Raw genomic sequence first — 22,743 nt, 5'->3', positions numbered from 1 at the left:
TTAATAGAAAATCTGAAATCTTGCAAAATGCAGCCTTTTGTGAAATCTATGAAAATGATGTTGGAGAAGTGCTAGAATCAATGCAAAGCCATGGAAAGTGAAGATCCGGCAGAATACGACAAGGCAACTGAAGAAGAGAACAGAGACATGGTTGATGACTGTGACAAGAATTTTCCAACAGAGTGATCTGAATATCATAGGATTAAGGGCTGTTCTTGGGGAAATTAGTGATGCCTTTAAATATGTTTGCAAAAAAAGATGCTCTTTTTGATCATTCAATGATCATTTGATCATTGAAAGTAAGCATGAAGGGGTGTGCATTATATTGTGTTAGGATATATATATTTTGGGGGGATTCCACTCCAGAATGTTCCATTTACATTTTGAGTGACAGAATTGCATTTAAATTTTTTCTTCCACAAAGTGTTTAATCTCAAAGTCTGTTGTATAACACCCTTTTAGAGAATCATGAAAACATCTGCTTGGCGTGGTAGATCGAAACGGGAAGGAGGCTTATCCCTTGCCTTACACAGAGTCTCCTTTGGTTGAAAATCACTTAAACACTGAAGTGAGAACATTTGCTGCTTTTCTTGATTTACAGATGTTTTCTCAGAACTACACTTCCAAACAGTCCCAGCTGACTGTAGCTAAGGCCTGGGTAAATTGATAAGATGCATCTGGTTTCAAGACACAGACCAAGTACAGGGCAGGCTCTCCGTGTCCCCAGAGAACCTGGTTGGGGTCACAGCTAAGTCTTGGAACCACTTGCTCTATATATGAGTGCCAAGTGAATCCCCAGCAGGGAGAGACAGGCGAGGAGTAGACTGCTGGGCTCTTCCTCCTGTTGAAAATTCACTGGGCACTGGAGGAAGAAATTTTCCTTCTGTCTTCTGCCCTGAATGTTTTCCCAAACATGAAGGTAAGATAACTTCATTATTTTTGTGAACAAAGCTAACTCAAAAGGGAGTAAGGCTTAACTTAAATAACTCAAAAAAAAAAAAAAAGAGAGAATACATGGGAAAATAGGAAAGAGAAATCTCCGAGGGTGACTTTAAAAAAATCCTTAATTAAATATAGTTAACAATTCAGCCAAAGTGAATTTGTTTTTCTTTTCTTGCAGTTAATTTATTGGTTTAGAGGTCTGGGAATCAGAGATTGGAGACAATGTTTATGAAAGTCCCAAGAAAGCCATTAAGAAATAAAATACAATAATACAATTGTTATTCCTTAGGGAAAAATTCCCTCCCACGGATTTTGTTTGTTTGATTTGGAGTCATGCAATGAACCCCCATGATCTGACTTATCTAACAGCTTTATAGAAAAGTGAATTTGGAGACTTGCAACTTTAGAGTTTGGAATCTGGATGAGAAGATAAGGCTTGTGAGAGTAGAAGATACAGATAAATGGAATGAAACTAAAGGTTTACCAAAAACACATATTGGTCTAATGGAAAATGGCCAAATGTTAAGGATAAAGAAATGCAGGACTGAAGACAGAAATCACTATCATAGACTAGAATTCTGGGATGCAAAAATAAGTTGAACCTGCTATTACAATTTTATTATTGCAGAGGTTTGTATTTAAACTTTAAACATTTTACATTATAATGCTGGAACAATAATTTCTCAGCCCTGTCAGCTGCTAGATTGCTTTTGTCATCACTATGCCACCGATTTGCAATACTGAATCTACGCTCACTTTCCAGGGGTTTTGGAGGCGGAGTGAGAGGCGGATCTTGAGTAACTCATGGGTGAAATTACATTTAATTAAGTTTTGAAAATTACACACAAATCATAAAGTTAATTTGTTTAATGTTATGATGCTAGAACATCAAGTAATCATACGAAGTTAGAATTATGATATAATCTAATCTCTATCTCTCTATCTTGTATTTTTATTTAAAAATTTAAAATGCTTGTTAGCTCAAAAAGAATAGGATGCATTTCCTAGAGTCATCTAGCTAGTATACTTTCACCTAATATTTGTATTAACCATCAATCAATTTCCTTACTTATTTTATGATGAGACATCTTAATAATTGTTTTGTGCTTAAAGATGGATCATTGATTATTATGACATTTTTCTGCTGGGGTAACATATTTACTTTTATCTTTCAGTTGGTTGATAAAATATCAACAAATAAAGAAATGACTTCTTTGTGAGTTGCACGCAGAGTTCTCACCTATATTTGAAAGTAGAGATTCATATTTTTACAGTAAATCTGAAGGGTATGCTTTTGTGATACATTTCAGAGAAGGTAAACTTAGGCTATGAAGACACCACTAGAAATGGTTTTCAGGTCTGGCCTTTTAAGAGGAAGTATTCTTTTTTCTCCCCCGCGGCCCGCCCCCCCACCATTCATGTGAACTAAATTCAGAGAGGTGGTCCCAGAATTCTTTTCATTCTCTTTGTATCCCTTGGATAGGAGATAACTGGGTCTGAAGTGTTTCAGGCCTTTAGAGCAAAAAGTGTTTCCCTCTGAGCTGGCTGTGGTCCAGACCTTCACTTTCTCTTCCATGGACTGAGAAGAACCTGGGGTTTGTAAACCTAAAGCATGATTCACATGGTGCTGGGATGTGGTCAGGCACAGAGATGTCTCAGATGAGGGCTTTTCTGCTTCCTCGCCACACCCAGAGCTGATCTGATGTTATCAGCTGTCTTCTGTCAATTATACTGTGATGGTGTTTGTGCCTTTAAAAAAATGTCTTTTTCCAGATTCGAATACTACCATCTTGGCAAAAATAAGTTCAAAGAGAAGATAATATCGATTATTTCTCCACTCAGAGATAACCACTATTAACATTTTAATCTATTTCTTTTCAGACTTTTATATGAGCATGTACAATATATATTTTATGAAATTGCTATCAATCTAGATCTGAATCTTTTTGCTCACTATATCATAAGCATGTTCTCCTGTCATTGTTCAATCTATAACGTGCTTCTAATGGCTACAAAGTACTCAAATCATATTATTGTGCCCTTTTGCATTTCTTTATCGCTAGAAGTGTTGCAAATTGATGTCTATTTCTGATAAAGATGTAAGTAAATTGATTTTAAAATCTACCTTCTTCTTCATCTGTTTGGTGCCCTATGTTCTAAATTTATTGATCAAGATATTAATTAGGGCATGCTAAGAAATTAGATTTGATTTTTCCATACTTTTTTCTCTTGGAATTTGGAACCCAGTGTATGCTACAGAAATTAATGTTTTTTTTTTTTTTTTTACCTCAAATGGGCTCATGATTCAACAGACAAATGTAAAAGACCAGATGTGGAGAAATTAGAAGCATAGAGACAATGGTTGTAGCTGAAACACTTCAGAGGAAGGAGGTAGAGCTAATGCTCATTCAGTCATAAGAAAGAAGAGAAGAGAATTCTGGGAAATGTAGTCCCAGCTTAGCTACATTACACACTGCAAAGATACGATATCTTTTCAACTAAGCAATTCTTTTATAGAGTTAACTCAGATGTATGTCTATATCTGTCATTAATTTGTTTATTAATTTATAATTGTTCTATCTTGTCCATTTGATGAGATACTCTTTCCAAAGGCAAGGAATGATAACTGCTTCATTTTTCAGGTACTCAGCTCGCAAATTTTCAAGACATTCTTTTGGTTAAGAGATTCAGCTTGTATAACTCATGAACTTGTGATAAGCAGATCTTCATGGGTTATAATATATATACAAGGAAGATGGTGGCAAGGTTATCTTTTCTGATGAAAAAGTATATCCCTTAAAACTTCGTTGACATTTTAAAAAATATGTAATAGAATGTTAAAATGGATTTTTTCACGATGCCTGTTTTGCCTGAGAGTCAAAGGCCAATAATAATAGGTGCTCAGTACCCTCACATTTTAAAGTGAGATATTGTACATTCAATGTGGTATTATTGCAATACCAAAAGAGTAGCCCTAAATTTGTTTGGTGACCCTTTGGCCATCTCCATCCTTAAAAGTATGCAATATTGTGTCCCTTGGAGCATGAGGGTGTATAGGGAATGATACCCTACTCACGTTTGAGAAAATCTAAAGGCATAGGCTGGTTCACTGCCCTGTGGTTAGCAAGTAAGTCAACACAGCAGTGTTGGTTACATCCTGACATCCAGAGTTTGACAGGGCAAGGATGTGTGCAGGTATCCCATGGACCAGATGTGGACCTTTAGAAAGGGGCCAGACTTGGGTTGTCAGGGACTCTGCCTGGGAGGCGCCTGCAGGATGAAGCAACCCCAGCAGACAGCATCAGGAAGCAGGCACTGGTGAGACTCAAGAGAGCTGAGCAAAGAGACGAATGATTTGTGCCAGAGAACAGTGGTTGTAGATTCCCAAAGGAGGGATATCCAAAGAATGACAAAAACACCATGAGAGATAAAGAATTGGCATTCAAACATCCAACACACCCTGATTTACCAGCACTGGACTCCAGCTGCGTCGGGCAAGCAAGATCCTTTTGGCTTTTGCCCCTCTCACTCGTGCTGCGCTGACTCTGGAGAAGACAGGCATCCTGGGGAGGTGGGGAAGAGAAGAAGGAGAATAAAGCAGAGGAATTTTGAAGTAGACCCCACCCCTCCCACAGGACCTGGGAGCAGGATAGACATTTAAAATTGGATGATACATTGAAATTTGACTGTTAGATTGTTCCAGAACGCCTGGGAGTGACTAAAAGAGCTATGAGATAGGCTGGCCCAAGGGCAGGAAAAATGAGTTGACATAGTACAAAAAAAGACATATTGTTGAAAAGAAACAACCCACTGCAGTTTATAATTAAAAAAAAAAAAACCCAACGTTTAAAAGGTGTTGCTTTCCATTATGTGCTTCACGTGTTTGTTGAAAAATCAGAAAAGTATCCATAGCCTCTCCCACCACTGTTCACATTTCCAGGGTGTCCACAGCTGTTGGGACCTCTCTGCCCTTTTGGTTATATGTTAATCAGATTATAGGCTAAAAACTCTGTAAGGCTGTAAAAGGCAGAAGTAGGCAACTAGGATTTTACAACTGAAAAAAAGATGCCTAATAAGAGGATGGGTGATCTAGGAAGGTGAGTAGAAGCATCTGGAAAAAGTGTTGGGAAGCCATTCCACAGCTACCCTGAGAGAAAAGAGGTTTGGGGAGATCAAGAGAAGAGAAAGAACATTGGCCTGGTAAAATGTGAGGTAAGATGATTTAAGGACTTCTTTTACTGGGTTATGAATTGAATGTGTTTGGTATTTTTAAGGAGTCTCCAGTACAGATTTGAATTGTATTTCCTTTCACCTTCAGTTGTCAAAGTACATAGAAATGAAAATAAAATAATAAAAGTCACCTATGATTTCACAACCAGAAATGAACTATTCTCCTTGTTATGTTTCTTTGTAGATTTGTTTTCAATACACATTTGATTTTCAAACAAAATGCAATCACATTTTACATACAGTTTCATAACCTGTCAGATGCTCAATATTTAGGCTGCTGCTATCACATGAATGTGATTATAAAAGGCCTCTGTGGTGTTTTAAAGACTGAAGGAACCACCCGCAGAGCTAAGGCTTGTGATGAGTATCATGGCATCTCTGGCTAGGAATGTACCTCCACTTTTGATTTTTCCATTTAGGAAGTTATTTCTCTTTTAGCTTCTCAGCCCTTGAAACTGTTCTTCTTTCCAGGCATTCTCTTCTCTGGTGTCCTCATGGGTACCAAAGTTAGAGAAGAGAGTGGAGTAAGGAATTAAAAGATGATGGGACCCTAAAGAAATGTTTGTGAACTTTTAACTCTGGGGAGTCTTTTCAATTTATTTGTCAACGACATCACCTAGCCCCTAGTTGTCTTTCCAGAAATGAATAATGGGAGGTGAACTCAAGAGAAATGTATTAGAGACTTCCCTGGTGGCGCAGTAGTTGAAAATCTGCCTGCCAATGCAGGGGACACGGGTTCGAGGCCTGGTCCGGGAAGATCCCACATGCCGCGGAGCAACTAAGCCCGTGCGCCACAACTACTGAAGCCCGCGTGCCTAGAGCCCGTGCTCTGCAGCAAGAGCATCCACTGCAATCAGAAGTCGACACACCGCAACGAAGAGTAGCCCCTGCTCTCCACAACTAGAGAAAGCCCATGTGCAGCAATAAAAGACCCAATGCGGCCAAAAAAATAAATAAATAAAAAAGAGAATTGTATTAAATTTTTATGTATAATGAAAACTTAACAGTCAAGCAGAATCATCAAGGCTTCTCCATGGTTCTTTCACTCTTTCTATTCCCAACTCACAAATCTTGACTTGTACAGATGTATTCACTTTTGACTCATTAAAGCAATGCTAACTAAAATATTGCTTTATTGTTTTTTTTTCCCCCTCCTAGGCAATAAGTTTATTCTTCTTGGTGGGATTTATAGGAGAGTTCCAAGTTTTTTCAAGGTGAGAATTTTTTGGATTGTGTGTGGAAATCATTAACAATCATTTCTTTTATTTTAAGGAAATTCTTAACTATGGTCTGATTTTTACATTGCAGCCTGAGCATGTTTAACCCTTCAACACTTTTTTTCTTTCCCTTTTCTAGAAAAGGCAATTATAGAGAAAGTGTGTTTTATTCTTATTCTTATTTTACTTTATTTTATTCCCTATAAGGAAGAAACCTGAAGACTAAAAACACCTCAAGGTTTCCTGCTTCTCCCAGTACCATGGTTTTACCTGCAATTCAGGGAATGGCAGCTGACTTACACATCTTAGAGCAGAATTTGATTTTTAAATGTAATCTTTGCAAAATAGTCTTTGGGATTTTAAAGGTTGAGAGTTTTTTTAAGGAAATAGGTTTATCGGCTCTTGAGACCTGGAAAAAAGCCAGCATCATTTACTCACGGCCTTGCTTTGCTTTCACTGTCTGATGGGAGAGGACCAGGTCGGTTTACCTCATCGAACTGTCAGAACATGTGTCTGGAGGTGTGCCAGTGACTGGGACACAGAGGAGCCAGATGGTACTGAGAGTAGAGGGGGTGATTGAGATCTTGAAAGAGTTGATTTCAGTGCAGGTGTGATAAGGGCTCTGTGAGGGGACTGGACAGGGTGCACAGAGGAGGTGAGGCCAAGCGAGCTTCCCTTCCCAAGCCTCGGTGTTTGGGGAAGGCCTCTGCCTGTCTCTGGGAGACAAAATAGACACATAGCATTAAGTTCAGATTGTTTAAAGGTCAAAAACACTAAGGCATTTGGATCACTGATGCCATATCAAGATGACAGGTTAGCAAGATTAGCCCCATAAGGGCACCTGAGCCACAAATGGCACTCCTTATCTGCAGCACCTGGCAGTGCTATGCTTAACTAAGCAGGAATCACCTTGACCTGAGATGTCTCCCAGGTTAGGAATGTACTCAAAGTCCAGAAAGCAGGAGTCCTGGTTCCTCTACCCCTTGTAAAGGGTGGTTTTAGGTAAGGCTTCCTTAATCCCTTTGGACTAAGCAACATGACCTCTTGGACACAGCCAAAGTTAAGCATTGTAAGAGAGTCAGCTTACCATCTTCCACATGTATTTTATTTGGGTGGAATTCTTTGAGCTCAACTTGACGCTACTGTACTTGGGTGTGTGCTTGAGAAGTGACCTAGATAAACAGGGGGAACACGTAAAACTCAATTCTCGTCCATTTAGCCTTTGCCAGATTTTGGTTTCCTACTTCTCATACGGTCGTTTTAGAGCTTGTTGTCTCTCAGTTAAATTTCTGTATAGCTCTTCAATTCATCGTCCAAATCCTGTCAAAGGCCATAATACCTTCCTTTTATATGTTCTCACTTAGCCTCCCAACTTTAGACACTCTCTTATGTGTATTTCCACAACGCATTGTACTGTACACATTTCTGTTAGGAAATCTATCTCATTAGCTCTACTGTACAAAGGATCATGATTATTGTGTTATGATTATTTGTTTACACATCTGTGTCTTCATCCTCCCCCCTACCAATTGTCAGTATCCTATCTCTTTTATGTATATAGCTCTAGTGTCTAAATAGTGCCTGGTACATTCTAGATATTTCATAAATGAAATTTAATAAATCTCTGAAAAAGTGAGTCCTTCCCACATATATTTTTATATATTTTGGGATCCTCTTGGTGCCTCTTAGGAAAAAAATTGTGAAGCAATTTTTGACTATTCTTGCCAATTTTTTGTCTTCTCTCCTACCTTTCTGTCGGCTTCATGATGGACAATTTGACACTATGACAGTGCCTCCTCGCCAGTCAATTGCCAGTGGGCTTCCTATGCCCCTTGGTCAGAATGCAATGGTTGTACCAAGACTCAGGTAGGACCATGTGAAAACTTTGTATTTACTATTTATATGTAGAAATAGCTTAGGTGTGGACACAATGGCATTAACTTTTGAATGTTGTTTTATTTTTTGAAAATGTAATTAGTAACTTTGAAGGGAAAAAGTATGATTTATTTCATACTTAATATTGTAATAAAAAATTTCTGCATTCTCATTTTTCTTGCAGGACTTTTCTAAATCTTACATTTGAGCCTAGAAATATACATAGGAGAGACACTAAAAGCAACTCACTAACTCTTTCACTATCAGAGAAATAAGAATATCATGACATGAAGTTAGTAGATAATTCAAAATTTCATATTTACTGGATTCAACTTTTCTTTTCATTTGAAACAAACACTAAAGAGTAGCAAAATAGCTGCTTCACTTTACCTAACTAATAGTGAATGACCATGGAAAGTCAAACATTTTTAAAGTTTAATACAAAAGTAATATAAATAAAATACCAGACCTGACTGAGAGATTATAGAGTACTTCTAAAAATGTCCGTTTTTTCCTTATTATAAATTAATCATTGGAGAAAATGATTTATAGTTTTATAAATGAAATAAAATGGTTTATTTCTATATAAATAAAGAAAACGCTACTTATAATTCTACCATTTAGAAGAAACCAATATGTCAGCATTTTAGTATTTACTCTTTCAATTTCTCTTTTCTTTTTTATTCCATGTAAGCACAGATCCGCTTTATTCTTTTTGAATAGCTACATGGCATTTTATTGTATGAATGTACATTTAAAAAATTTAATTAGAGTTCTACTGACTGGCATTTGGGTGTTTCCTCAATTTATTTTCTTTCTATGTGCTTATGATTTTTAAAATAGGATTATTTGATCATGATTTTATATTCTATTTTAACTTAACATTATACTATCAGCATGAATTTTGACAGCTGAATTATGTTCCATTATATGTATATACCAATCTTATTTATCCACTTCCTATTGTTTGAGATTTAGGTTATTTATATATTTTGTTATTATGAATAAAACTTTAGTGAACATTTTTGCACATAGATATGTCTTTTTTCTGATAATCATCTTAGGATAAATTCCAAAAATACAATGTTGGTTTCAAAGGTTCTAAACATTTGAATGGCTGAATTTTTTTTTTTTTGTATTGAGATACAATTGACATATAACATTATATTAGTTTCAGGTGTACAACATGATTTGATATTTGTAAAAGATTTTAAAGGTGGTTCAGTTTAGATAAAAATGTGCACTTAAAGTCATTTTAAAATTATTAAAATAACAGAACCATATTATAGAAGATAACTTGTGTTTTGAAGCATCGTCATTATCCTTATTTTTCTTATTTAGTATCTACATGAGGGGTATTTACAAAACAAGTTACACAAGTAACTAGGATTTGGTTTCTGGCAAATATAATACTAGATGACAGCTCTGATTACAGGCAAACAGGTACATGAATAACAAAACAAAAGTCAAACAAACACCAACTTCAGAAAACATTTTTATAATTTAAAAACAAGTTAAGAAAGAACATTAAATAGAGGTAGATCGAAGGTATTTTTCATATGAGTAATTTTTTTGTGTGAAGGTCATCATGCTTAGATGATAAAAACAGAATTTTCACCCAGAAGAAGACAAGTGAAAATGAAAAAGGGGTCATAAGATCAGAATTTGATAGGTGAGAATGAGACCCTGAGAGCAGACAGCCATCAAGGTCATCCTGGTGTCTATGGAGAAGGAAAACATTACTTATACGACAACGCAATCTATACTTTGGAACTTCAGAAAAGCACAATGTTACTAAGCCACGTATAAGAGGTGTCTTCATCAATTAAATACAGAAACTAAAAACTTACTAAGAAACTATACTGAGTTCCATTCCTCACTCATACTCCTCTATGACTCCTCTGCTTAGACGCAATGAAAGCCCCAGGCTGTTGCAAACCTGCTCAGAGTTCAAATTACATATCTGTGACCCTTTGTTCCAATTTAGGATGAATGAATAGATTCAACTTTGGTTTGTATATCTAGTCTTCCCTGTTGCTAAAGGTTTAAATTCTCTGGAATCTCAGATTTTGTCCATTTTTATTAACTGGTAAGAGTTGAGTATAGGAAGAGGCTTAAAAGATGCACCTTTGATTGCCTTTGGGGAGGAAAATGATTTTGCAGATCTTTCTTTTTGTTTAAACATTAGATACATGTCTTCATATTGAGTAAATGAATTTTAGAATGAATTAGTTTTCTCATTTGCCTTAGAGATTTCCTCAAATTTTTTTCTACCCCCTCCTACCTCACCCCACCCTAAGACAGGCCTTTGACATCTTTCCCATTTCAGAGGTCCGTAATTTTGGTTGTCCAGTAATGTATCATTGTAGATGTACCTTCACCTGTGGACCACTTAGGCTTCTGTTTTGTAAATTTGACTTCCATGTTAGCATATATGTCTCTCTGGATTGTTTTTCCTCACCTTGCCTTCCTGAAGAAGGCTTAAGGTTCAGCTCAAATTAATTACCACCACTTTTCTAAAGGTTTCCCTTACTCCTGTTCATCTTAACTTCCCTTCCCAATATGCTTACTCTTTCTCCAGCAAAATTCACTTCACCTTTTCTAATTAGCTCTTGGTACATTGCTTTGGCAAAAAATTAGTCATTTTGTGTTGTGATCTGGTCTATGCAGCATACTTTCTTAAAGATTCACTAATTTTTTTTTTCATTCAACCCTAAGAGTAAATATATAACTGGGAGTGCTCTATAAATAATAACCCAAGTGTCACTGTACTCAAAGACAAGTGGGTTTCTGGGTGCATTGATTTTGTAGGCTTTACTTCTGTAGTACACCAGAACAATTTTACAAACATTATTTCTCCAATTTTATTAATTTATCCCAGATTTTATTTCTCAGATAAAGGAAACTGGAGATATTGAAAAGCTATTTGGTTTGTATTTAGACTCGCAGGCGGTCAGTTGCTGTTTATGGGCAGTATGGCGGCCATCCCTGTGTTGGAAGTGCTTTTGAACCACAATCGTGTGAACCTACACGAGGATGTCCAACAGAAGAGGGATGTGGAGAACGTTTCAGGTGTTTTTCAGGTATTTGCTTCCCATAGGTTAGGCACGCAGCGTGTAAGTTCAAATGCTATTTGTTTAATTTGCTCAGTATGTATTTGTTGAATTGTACTGCATTTATATTAGCCTATAAGTTAATTTTCCCCCAAATCAGTTGGATTTTTATTGGCATATTAGTTACACACTTAACTGTCATTCTTTTAAATGCATGGGTGTCATCTGGTAATAAAGGTGGGGATACTCTTTGCTTCTTTGAAAGAGAAATATGGCTATTGACAGACCCAAACAGTTCTTGACATTGCATTTTTGGTGAAGATGTGGAATGAGTCTGGAATGAAGACTGAAATTGGGCAAAAACAATATTACTGCCCAAATTATTTTTATTTTTACAAGAAAAGCAACTCTAATTAGTTAATCAAGGAGCAATACGGGTCATCTCTATGCATGGGGAAATGAAACAGTTTTGAATTGAATAATATTTGACCTATTGTCTATGTTGCATTTGTGCAGAAAGGTTAATTCAACAACTTTTAGCAAACATTTATTATTCTTGTTATGTTCCAGATACAGAAATGAGGGTTGTGGATGTAGAATGAAACACATAGCCTCTTCCCTCAAAATTCTTAAAGTTTTGTGGGCAAAATAGTACATAAATATTTCCTGTGTTAGACGTGTTTTTTAACAATACCTGTCAAACTCCTATTGTATTTTCAAAACCCAAATCAGATGATGCCACCTTAGGGAGACCTAGCCTAAAAGCCCAACTGATAGAGCTATTTAACAGATTACTTTTCTGTGTTCTCTATGTACATTGTATCATCTGTAATCTGAAGTATTTGTTGCCCTGGATATCTTTTGGTAGACTGAACTCCTTGAAGGTGTGTATTATATTTCTTTTATTTTTGCATCTGGAGTGTGTGGTACACAGTAGACTCTCAACAAATGTTTGCTGCATTGGATCAAGTGACAGCATAGTGGGATGTGCTATCAGGACAGTTTTGTGCCATGCACACTATAAGGGCACAAATGAAGGGCATACATTGTAGCTTGTGGGGCAAGGGTGGTTTCTGAGAGTAGGTAATGTGTGATTTGATTTTTGAAGAACTGTAGGTGCAAAGTCAGTGGAGATGGCAAAAAGGTTGGTCTTTGATTTATGTAAGTGATCCAGTATGACTAGGGCGTAGGAAGCTAGTAAGAGAATGGTTGGCTATAATGCGGAGGGAGGCCGGGGCTAGATCATCTGGTACCCTCTAGTGCTTCCTTGTGCTTCTGGTACCCTGGGCTTATATCTATCACAACAATTACATTGCTGAATTGTAATGATCTAACTTCATACTCTTTCCTATTAGATTGTAAAGTATATGAAAACCCTGGTGAATACCCTTTTTATTCATATTTGTATCCCAACACCCAAGAGTGTCCTGAACAGAGAAGGTGCTAAAGAAATGTCGAATTTTAATCTTTTAATCCAGTTCTCATGCTCTCAAAGCATATATATCTAAATCACCAAGAAAGACAGCACTTTGGCACCTTGGTCAGTGATTACAGAAGAGAAATGGAAAGTTGAAGGGCAGGAAGTCAATCTGTCTTCCCAGTGATTGATTGGCATTGAGTGATTTTGGAGAATTCAGACAAAGTGCTTAATGGCTATGGGTGAGAGCCTGGAATTTGAATTCAGGTTCTATTTTCAATTTTGTGTCCAGCCAAGGTCAGAATCAATTTGCATGTTGAAAAATGAGGACCAAAATAATCAGCAGTCCTTCCCTGGGCACTGAGGGTGTATCTCAAACTCACATTAGAGTATCAGTGTTGTGTTGAGGGTCCAGGGTGAAATCTTTTGATCCCAGGTAGCGTTTTCCTTTTCACCTCTTTTATTTTTGTGTGGTGGCTTTTCTTGTGTTCAGGTCAGTGCATCAGCAGATCTTTGGTTTGCAATGGGGATTCTGACTGTGAAGAGGACAGTGCTGATGAAGACAGGTGTGAGGACTCAGAAAGCAGGCCTTCCTGTGACCTCGATAAACCTCCTCCCAACATAGAACTTACTGGACAGGGGTAAGGTGTTGGGTGTCTTCCTGTACACATCGATGGGTTGTAGTTTTTATTTTGTTGTGTTTTATTTTGTGGTTTGGTAAGTCTAATAACAAATCACCTAATAGTCAAGACTTTGCTTAGAGCTCTTTGCCACATCCTGAAACAATTTAAAAATTCCTATCTATATACCTGTAAATATATGTGGTAAAGCATAGAGGGACAAGTTGTCCCTGGACTGTTGGGTTTAGCACTGAAAGTCCTGCATCTAAGGAAATCCTTCAGACCTGGGAAATCCTGGCCAGTCAGTCCCCCTATGGGAGGGAAGGGGGGAGAACTAATTCAATGATGTGGGGCTACTTAAGGGAACGAAGAGACAACAGAATGAGAGCAGCGGAAGAAGAGAGAAAGTGTGTTGGAACACTCAGACTGAAAAGTAATCACCTAAACTAGCTGGGAACTTTCAAGTGAAGTTGAGGCAATCCTGTTAGCCTTTTTAAAAAGAATTCTGAAAAACTTTTAACGGTCAGACCCAAGTTAAAGTTTCAAGGTTTTAAGATAATCTCTTTGCTTAGATGTGATTTTTCTATACTACTATGAAATTCATTAATGGAAAAATGGTAAAGTTACTTTATAGAGTATACCAGTTAGCATGCTAAGAGGCCGGCTAGTTGTAAATCATTGTAGAGAGTTCTCTCTCTTCAAGAGTAATCTTAATTGTTTGGTTTTTTTCTATAGATTCAATTCAAAACCAGCTGTTGCCATAGATACAAAAGGGCTGTGTGTTTCCTAAATAAGTTCTTAGGCTAAAAGGATGTTGGGTTTCCCCAGCTATTAGTTTTAACCATTATAGCAAGCAGGGGGAGTTGGGTAATGCATAGTGTGCTCTAGGAGGCTTTTTATTTGAGCTCTCCCAGAGATGTTTAACTGTAATGTATTTCAAGAATATCTAGAGTTCTCTAATGATGCCTGTTTCAGCAAGTGGTGTTTCTAGTTTTTAACAGCCTTTTCTTCTTTCATTTTTTTAAAAACAGTTACAATGCGCTCACAGGCCAGTTTAGGAACAAAGTCCTCAACACTAAAAGTTTTGGTGGTCAGTGCAGAAAGGTGTTTAGCGGGGATGGGAGAGATTTCTACAGACTGAGCGGAAATATCCTCTCCTATACATTCCAGGTACTTAATTACATTGATTTGATTTCTTTCTAATCTGTGAATTGTTGCCAGAGATCGTTATTTATATGATATTGATTTTTTTTGGTATTTTGTTGAGAATTTACTTGTGGCCTCATATGTGGTCAATTCTTAGAAATGTCTTATATAGGCTTAAAAAGAATACATTTTCTTTTTTTAAGAAATGTTTTATTTATTCTTAAAGTTTTTTAATACAATTTTTAAAGCTTACTTTCCATTTACAGTTACTGCAAAATATTGGCTCTATTCCCCGTGTTGTACAATACATCCTTGAGCCCATCTTACACACAGTAGTGTGTACCTCCCGCCCCCTCACCCCTATATTGCCCCCCTCCTTTCCACCAGTTGGTTCTCTATATCTGTGAGTCTTCTTCTTTTATGTTACATTCACTATTTAGGAATATATATTCTTTAAATCTGTGTTATAGGGCAATGATACTTTTAATTTATGTCATTCAAGCTGAAATATCCATTGTCTCATTTTGAACTCCATACTCCATGTGGGTCCAGAACCTGATGGTCTGTCCCTGTGTGGGTGTTAAAACCCAAGGACCTGCTCATGACTGGTTGTGATAGTCTCCTAACCACTGCCACAGTGTCGCCTTACTTAAAAATGTTTTTTTTTTATTATGAAATATTTCTATGTACAAAAGGCTGTGAATAACATATACTTGCAGTTTGGAGAAAACTAATAATACAAACAGGACTATATATGCCCACCACCCACCTCAAGAAATAGAATATTACCAGTGACTTAAAGGCTCCTATCTCCCTCTCTCTGTCACATCTTCTCTACCTGTACTGCCCATACAACCACTATCTTATATTTTGTATTAATCATACAAATGAGCTTCTCTAGTGCAGATACCAGGAACTCGGATTGCTGCTTTGTAGGCTATGTTTAGGTTACACTTCACTAAAGTTTCCAAAACCTATATATGACCAATCTATACCCCACCAGCAGTGTGGAAGAGTGGCCTGTGTTCCACATCCTTGCCCGCATCCACACTGCCACACTTTAAAATTTTGTTTATGGTCTCAAGGTTTCCTCTGCAGGCTTCTGCTTCTTGCAGGCTGTTTCTGTCATACACACGTAAACTCATCCTGTTGATTGATTTCAACACAAAATCTACTCACACAAATCAGTAATGGCTTTAGGGGAAATTCCTGAAGATTTAGAGGGAACATAGAGGAGAGATTGTCTACCTCATGGTGCCAATGCATCCGACGAAAACAGTTGAGATCCTCTATCTTAAATTGTCTGTCCTTCCACAACCTAAGCCAGAAGAAGTTTCTGGTCTCATCCTGTTTTAGCCTCTTTCTTGCTCATCTCTTCCAAGATCTCCTCTCTCATGCCTTTCCTCCCATCTTCCCAGAGCTCAGAAATTTCCAGTTCAGCCCTCCTTACTGATGACTCCCAAATTTGTAAACCAAAACTATTAGGATATTCAGAAGGAAGGGGCTTTAGTTTACCAACATTAGTCATCTTCAGAAAGCAGTTCTGATTATGAGGAGCAAACCCACCAACCTCCGACTTATAATGGAATTAAATTACATTTAAGAGTTACTGAATCATGAAAGTAGAAAGTGGAACTGACTTGAAAAATAATCATAGCTACCAATTTTTGAATATTTCCTGTGGCATCTGCACTATTTTAGGCAATTTGTGTAATTTTAATCCTCACGACATCTGTGGAAAGTAAGTAATATTTTACTGTTTTATATATATAGAAATTGAGGCTCAGAGGACTTCAGCAGACTTGCTTCAAGTCACGAAATCAATAAGCAGTAGAGCTTGGATCCAGTCTGTCAGATTTCACAGCCCTTCATTTTTCTAGTATATTTTACTCTCCCAATGTGTTGTATTAACTGCTTTTTTGACTCTAAATTCTGCTTGGTGAAAAACCTATATTGTAATTTACCCTTTGGCCAGAAGGGAGAATGTGAGATAGGCATATAAAGAGAATTTTTTCTCCTCATATTACTAAGAGGATGTGTTGATAATTCTTTCATAATTATAAGGGGGAGAATTGCATATATGTATATATATATGCATATATATGTGTATGTGTGTGTGTGTGTGTGTGTGTGTGTGTGTGTATGTAGTCAAATTTAGAAAGTTACAGAACAGAGGAAGTAATAAGGGAGAGAATTTCTGACATGGTTGGAAAGGAGACATGCTGGAAACCTGCAGCTGCTGAAGAAGAAAAATAATTTAATAAAAGCATAATTCTGATGTTCGTCTTCTACAGCATGGCTTGGTTTTTGGATTAACATCTGAAATGCCTTGCCAGTCACTGAATGTGAAGGTGTTTGTCAGAGGTAGAGGGAAATTATAGCCTGTTATTTAGGATCCAGCCGGAGGGAAGTGAGGTGGAAGCAATAGGCAGTGAGTCAGTCACTGCAGTGGGAAACCCAGGTGCGAATATGGAGGCGGTCAATGTCCTCCTCAGTTCAAATAGAAGGGGAGCCACTGGGGATTCAGGCCTCTACAGGTGGAACATGACTTTTGGCTTGTTGGAACATAAATGTTAGTAAATAAACATAAAACAGAATAATCAGTCCATCTCTCTTCTAATCTCTGTTTTGGAAATCAGCATGGTGGTTTACCCAGGACAAACCCAGTTGCTTATTGAGTAAGCCACTTAACTTTGATGCCATGCACACTCTCTGTTTGCTCATACTTTTCATACCACAAGGAAGCCTTTGAAACATAAGCACATTCCAGCTCCACAGTCACTTTGGGAAGGTGCCACCCTGCTTAGTTTAGCCTGGGAGATGCTGAAAGACTGTCTTGTTTATTCTCAGCATGTAATGAGTTGCAGATGGGAGTGAGTAAAGATTAAGGTGGAGAAAATAACTTCCTGGATCCTCCTGTTTTGATCTTGAATGTAATTCATTATATTAAAAAATTTTTATTGATTTACAATGTTGTGTTAGTTTCTGATGTACAGCAAAGTGATTCAGATATATATATTCTTTTTCAGAGTCTTTTCCATTACAGTTTATTACAAGATATTGAATATAGTTCCCTGTGCTATAGAGTAGGACCTTGTTGTTTATCTATTTTATAAATAGTAGTTTGTATCTGCTAATCCCAAACTCCTAATTTATCCCTCCCTCTCCTTCCCCTTTGGTAACCATAAGTTTGTTTTCTATGTCTGTAAGTCTGTTTCTGTTTTGTAAACAAGTTCATTTGTATCCTTTTTTTAGATTCCGCATATAAATGATATGTGATGTTTGTTTTTCTCTGATTTAGTTCACTTAGTATACTTCATTATATTTTTTAAAGCAAGATCCTATATGTATATCAAATGAATAACAAAAACGTATTCTAAAGGCAATTTTAACTAATGCTTAGTTATCTGATCCTCTGCTTCCTCTGTTGGTATGTGTCTAGATATCTGAGATTTCTAAATCTACTCTGTTAACAGAAAATAATTTGAATGATAATAAAAGTAGCTCACATATATTAAGAACCTTTTATATACTAAGCACGTTTCAAGTGCTTTAAATAGAACTTTTTTTTAATAATAACCTAAGTATGTAGGTACTGTCATCTACTATTTTTACAGATGAGGAAACTGAGACAAAGAATGCTTAGTAGGGGCTTCCCTGGTGGCACAGTGGTTGAGAGTCTGCCTGCTGATGCAGGGGATGCGGGTTCTGCCCCGGTCCGGGAGGATCCCACATGCCGGGAGCGGCTGGGCTCACACACACAAAAAAAAGAATGCTGAGTAATTTACCTACAATCACAGAGGTAGTAGACGACAACTATGGGGTCTGAACCCTAGAAGTGTGGCTCAGAGCCCTTGCAGCACACTGTACTTAGGTGGGGTTAGAATATGTATAAGCGTTGATAGGAATGAGCCAGTAGAGAAAGAAAAGTTGAAGCTGTAAGACAGGGAGTAATCAGTCAATTTAATTAGTCCTTTGAAGAGGTGAGAGGGTTAAGAAAAAAAAAATGTCATGAAGAACCTAGGGGTAAGACAGGAATAAAGACACAGACCTACTAGAGAATGGACTTGAGGATATGGGGAGGGGGAAGTGTAAGCTGTGACAAAGCCAGAGAGAGGCATGGACATATATACACTACCAAAGGTAATAAGGTAGATAGCTAGTGGGAAGCAGCTGCATAGCACAGGGAGATTAGCTTGGTGCTTTGTGATCGCCTGGAAGGGTGGGATAGGGAGGGTGGGAGGGAGGGAGACGCAAGAGGGAGGAGATATGGGAACATATGTATATATATAACTGATTCATTTTGTTGTAAAGCAGAAACTAACACATCATTGTAAAGCAATTATACTCCAATAAAGATGTTAAAAAAAAAAAAGAGGTAAGAGGGAATGCAATACAGAAAAAAGACAGAGAAATTAGCCTTAGACAGGGGGAGGAACACCTGCACAGGAAAGGAAGTGAAAGACATTCGTAAGTCTGTAAATTTGTTAGCCAGAAGTGTAAGAAGTCTGTGTCTGATAGTGGGAATGTTTGTAAAGAAAGAAGTTTATCTTCTGAGAGTGAAGGAAATGATTGTAAGATTGGGGGATTGAGATGGGTGCAGAACTTTTGAAATAGATACTGTAGGGAATGGGAGAAAGAATTGGCTAGACATTTAGGGTTGCTGGAATGTATTGAGGATTCCACTGAGGTTGGAAATTATGAATGGACTTACAGTAACACCAATCGATAGTTGTGTGATTTTTCTATAGCAGTGCTAAGGTGCCTGGCTGTGAGCACTGAACAAAGGTTGAGTTTTTGCCTGGCAAATATGGTGGCAGAATATACCTAGGCAAGGTTCATTGGCAGGAGTTAGGTTCATTGGCAAGAGAATAATAAGTCATGAGCCATGAAGCATAACTACAACATGAAGGAAGTGACAAAATGAAGGTGCTGATAGGGAAAGAGAAGGGAAAGTAAGTTGAAGGGCTGTCTCTATGAGGTTAAATAATAGATATGGCAATAATAGAATGAGTGTCAACAGAGTAAGAGATGTCAGAGTGTAGGGTGTTTGAATTTGTGACTTCAGAGGAAGACTCAGTGTGGGGAAATTTCAGGATCTTAGCTGGAAGGAAGAGGGTATTAAAGAAAATTTAAGATCACACTACCTTGAGAAAGGATTCTGTGGCTATGTGTAGAGTACATGGGAGTGAGGAGACGCTGAACTAAAGTTCTTAAGAGGCTTATCTGCATAAATCATGAATCAAGTATTTGAATTGTACACCTGAAGAAGAGAAAAAAATAGGCTAATTTTTTTTTTTTGCATTGAAATAAAGGTAGGTAACTTTTCTTTCTTGAGAGAAAAAACTAAATTCTGTGTGTGTCCAAAACCAAATAGGACTGAGACACTATCTAGTGACTCTAGAAATCTCTAGTACATTTTTATTTATTTATTTATTTATTTATTTATTTATTATTATTTTTGTGGTACGCGGGCCTCTCACTGACGTGGCCTCTCCTGTTGCGGAGCACAGGCTCCTGACGCGCGCCTGACGCGCGGCCATGGCTCACGGGGCGGCCATGGGCCCAGCCGTTCCGCGGCATGTGGGATCCTCTCGGACCGGGGCACGAACCCGTGTCCCCTGCATCGGCAGGCGGACTCTCAACCACTGCGCCACCAGGGAAACCCCATTGGTGCCCCGGTCCGGGAGGTTCCCACATGCCGTGGAGCGGCTGGGCCCGTGAGCCATGGCCGCTGAGCCTGCGCGTCAGGAGCCTGTGCTCCGCAACGGGAGAGGCCGCGTCAGTGAGAGGCCCGCGTGCTGCCAAAAAATAAGTTAATTAATTAAATAAAGTAATTAAAAAAAAAGTCCTCTTTGCTTTCAATAATAATAATGTCCTCGTTGTAGTTAAGAATAATAATATATTCTTCATTTTGACTTGAGCTGAATTTTTGCGTTTGACTTTTAAACAAGCCAATTTCATAATATAATGAAAATAATGTTGGAATAAAAGGTATGGTTAAATCTATTTTTTCTTCTCTTCTGTCTTTCTTCTAGCATGAATGCCTAATTTTTAACATGGGTAGTGATGAAAGTATTTTTAATATTTTCTGGCATTTTGTTGAATTTCCTTCTAGTCTTTTTTTGACTGGGCATATACTTGCATATTTGTGGTTAATAGGATTTGTAAATATCACATTTACACTTGCTTTTTCATTTAACATGAACAATTTGTCCTCACACTCATCCTTTACGATGGCTGCATAATATTCTATTTTCTTTTTAGCATTTAAAAAAAAATTTTTATTGGGGTATAGTTGATTTACAATGTTGTGTTAATTTCAGGTGTACAGCAAAGTGAATCTGTTATACATATACATACTCTTTTTTAGATTTTAACTTTATTTTTAAAATGTATCATATTCATCATTTAAATTTAAATTCATCATTTAAATTTTTAGATTTATACATACTCTTTTTTAGATTTTAGCTTTATTTTTAAAATGTATCATATTCATCATTTAAATTTTCTCTGTGTTTATTTATACTTTGATCTCAAATACAGATGTGTATGGACATATAATAAAAACACAAATACTTGTGAAAGGAGAGTTACTGATCTGAATATTTATATAGAACAGACTGAGAGTCATATTTCATGTTGTTTTATTCTCATGGTGACTGACATTTTTAGCAAGATAGTTGCCTATGATTTAAAAAAAACTTAAGATTTTTTCATGAAGATTCAGATATATCTCTTTTCTTGAAAAATCAGATATCTGTCAGTGCTAGAACCTGTAGTAATGTATAGGACTGTCGGATGGATTTGAGTGTTGGGTACCTTTTAGACCCTTTTAGACAGGGTGTGTGCTCACTTCTTCATTACCCCGCCTTCCACTGGATGCTTCCAACATTTATATTACTTGCCAGTCCTCTGTGGGCATTTCATTTTGACACTTGATCTAGGACAAAATAAAGGATAAAGAAATAGTAGTCTTCATGAATGCTGGAGCTGTCCCTTCTCAACCACATGTGACTATCCTGTTGTCTGTTTTTAAATTTGTTTGGGATGACTTTTTCTTCTACCGTCTAGCATAGGAAAAACAATTCCAATCTTAACATTTGTTCAAGTCGAACAGAATTAGAAATTTAAATCCACTACTGGATCACATAGAACATTTCAAAAACAAAGCCCCAGAGATCTAACTTTTTCATTTTCTTTATAGGTGAAAATAAATAATGATTTTAATTATGAATTTTACAATAGTACCTGGTCTTATGTAAAACATACATCAACAGAACATTCATCATCTAGTCGAGGACGCTTCCTCTTTTTTAGTTCTTCATCTTCTTCGTACAGTTACTCTTCAGGTACTGAAAAAATCCTTAAGGAAAAGGTTAGTATGAAATATATTAGTTAACTTTTCCATATTTTACTGGTTTAGGTATTTCTAACATTAACAGAAGTGCATTTACTAAAAGAATCAGCTTTCATTTTTTAATTAGGGCATAGTATCTTCTTCAAAGAGATAATCCAGTATATTTCTTTAAAAGGTATGGTTTTTGTCTTGTTAATTCTCTTTGATAATACATTTATTTACACTTTTTATTTTCTCATTGAAGTATCTGTTCTTATTTAAAAATCTAAAAAAAAACTTATTACTTTCAAATCTTCTAGTTAAAACTAGCCTAAATCTCTAATTCATGATTACTGATGCTACTATTTTAAGTATTATATACAATTTCAAAAATCCAATGAAATGTGCTTCCGAAACACTAATACTAGAGTTTTTTAAAGAAGGTGCATGAAAATAAAAGATGTTAAAATACTTTATTACTTTGGAGATACCAACATTTTCATCCGAAGAGGTTAAAAGCCTTAATTTTAGATACTCTGTTGTACTGAGATACTAAAACTTTCATCATGGGCAACCTGAACAGTTGAAATGAATTGTTCTAATTGATTCACACTTACTGCTGAAGAATTTTTCAGGCTGATCATCATTCATAATATACATAATTCATCTCATTCTTAAAGTCAGTAACTTGATTAATAGATCACATAAGCGAGGTATAAAGGAATATAATTTTGTTTTATGACTAAGAAGTTGATTGTGGAAATATGAGCTGTAAAAACATTTATTATACCCATATTATATTGTTCACATAAGTGAGGATTTGGTGTAAGGTAGCTCTGTCTTGGACATGAAAAGATGCTTAGGAAGGGTTTAAAGACCTCATTATAAAGTAGCTTACCCTGTA

General features: G+C 36.9%; 1 protein-coding gene across 2 annotated transcripts in view; it reads left to right on the top strand.

Moving 5' to 3' along the window:
* Positions 1-795: 795 nt before the first annotated feature.
* Positions 796-22,743, top strand: part of C7 (complement C7) — a 53,162-nt gene continuing 31,214 nt past the window's right edge. For both annotated transcript variants that reach the window (XM_060009544.1, XM_060009546.1), the window contains exons 1-7: positions 796-919; positions 6,331-6,386; positions 8,180-8,255; positions 11,206-11,347; positions 13,228-13,375; positions 14,386-14,524; positions 21,708-21,878. In XM_060009544.1, coding sequence (XP_059865527.1) covers positions 914-919; positions 6,331-6,386; positions 8,180-8,255; positions 11,206-11,347; positions 13,228-13,375; positions 14,386-14,524; positions 21,708-21,878 — 738 coding nt within the window. In that variant the 5' untranslated portion in view covers positions 796-913. The remainder of the gene's footprint in view (positions 920-6,330; positions 6,387-8,179; positions 8,256-11,205; positions 11,348-13,227; positions 13,376-14,385; positions 14,525-21,707; positions 21,879-22,743) is intronic.

The sequence above is a fragment of the Delphinus delphis genome, chromosome 3 (assembly GCF_949987515.2).
Source record: "Delphinus delphis chromosome 3, mDelDel1.2, whole genome shotgun sequence".
Taxonomy (NCBI): Eukaryota; Metazoa; Chordata; class Mammalia; order Artiodactyla; family Delphinidae; genus Delphinus; species Delphinus delphis.
The sequence above is the reverse complement of the archived record's forward strand: the minus strand, read 5'-3'. Positions and strand labels throughout refer to the sequence as shown.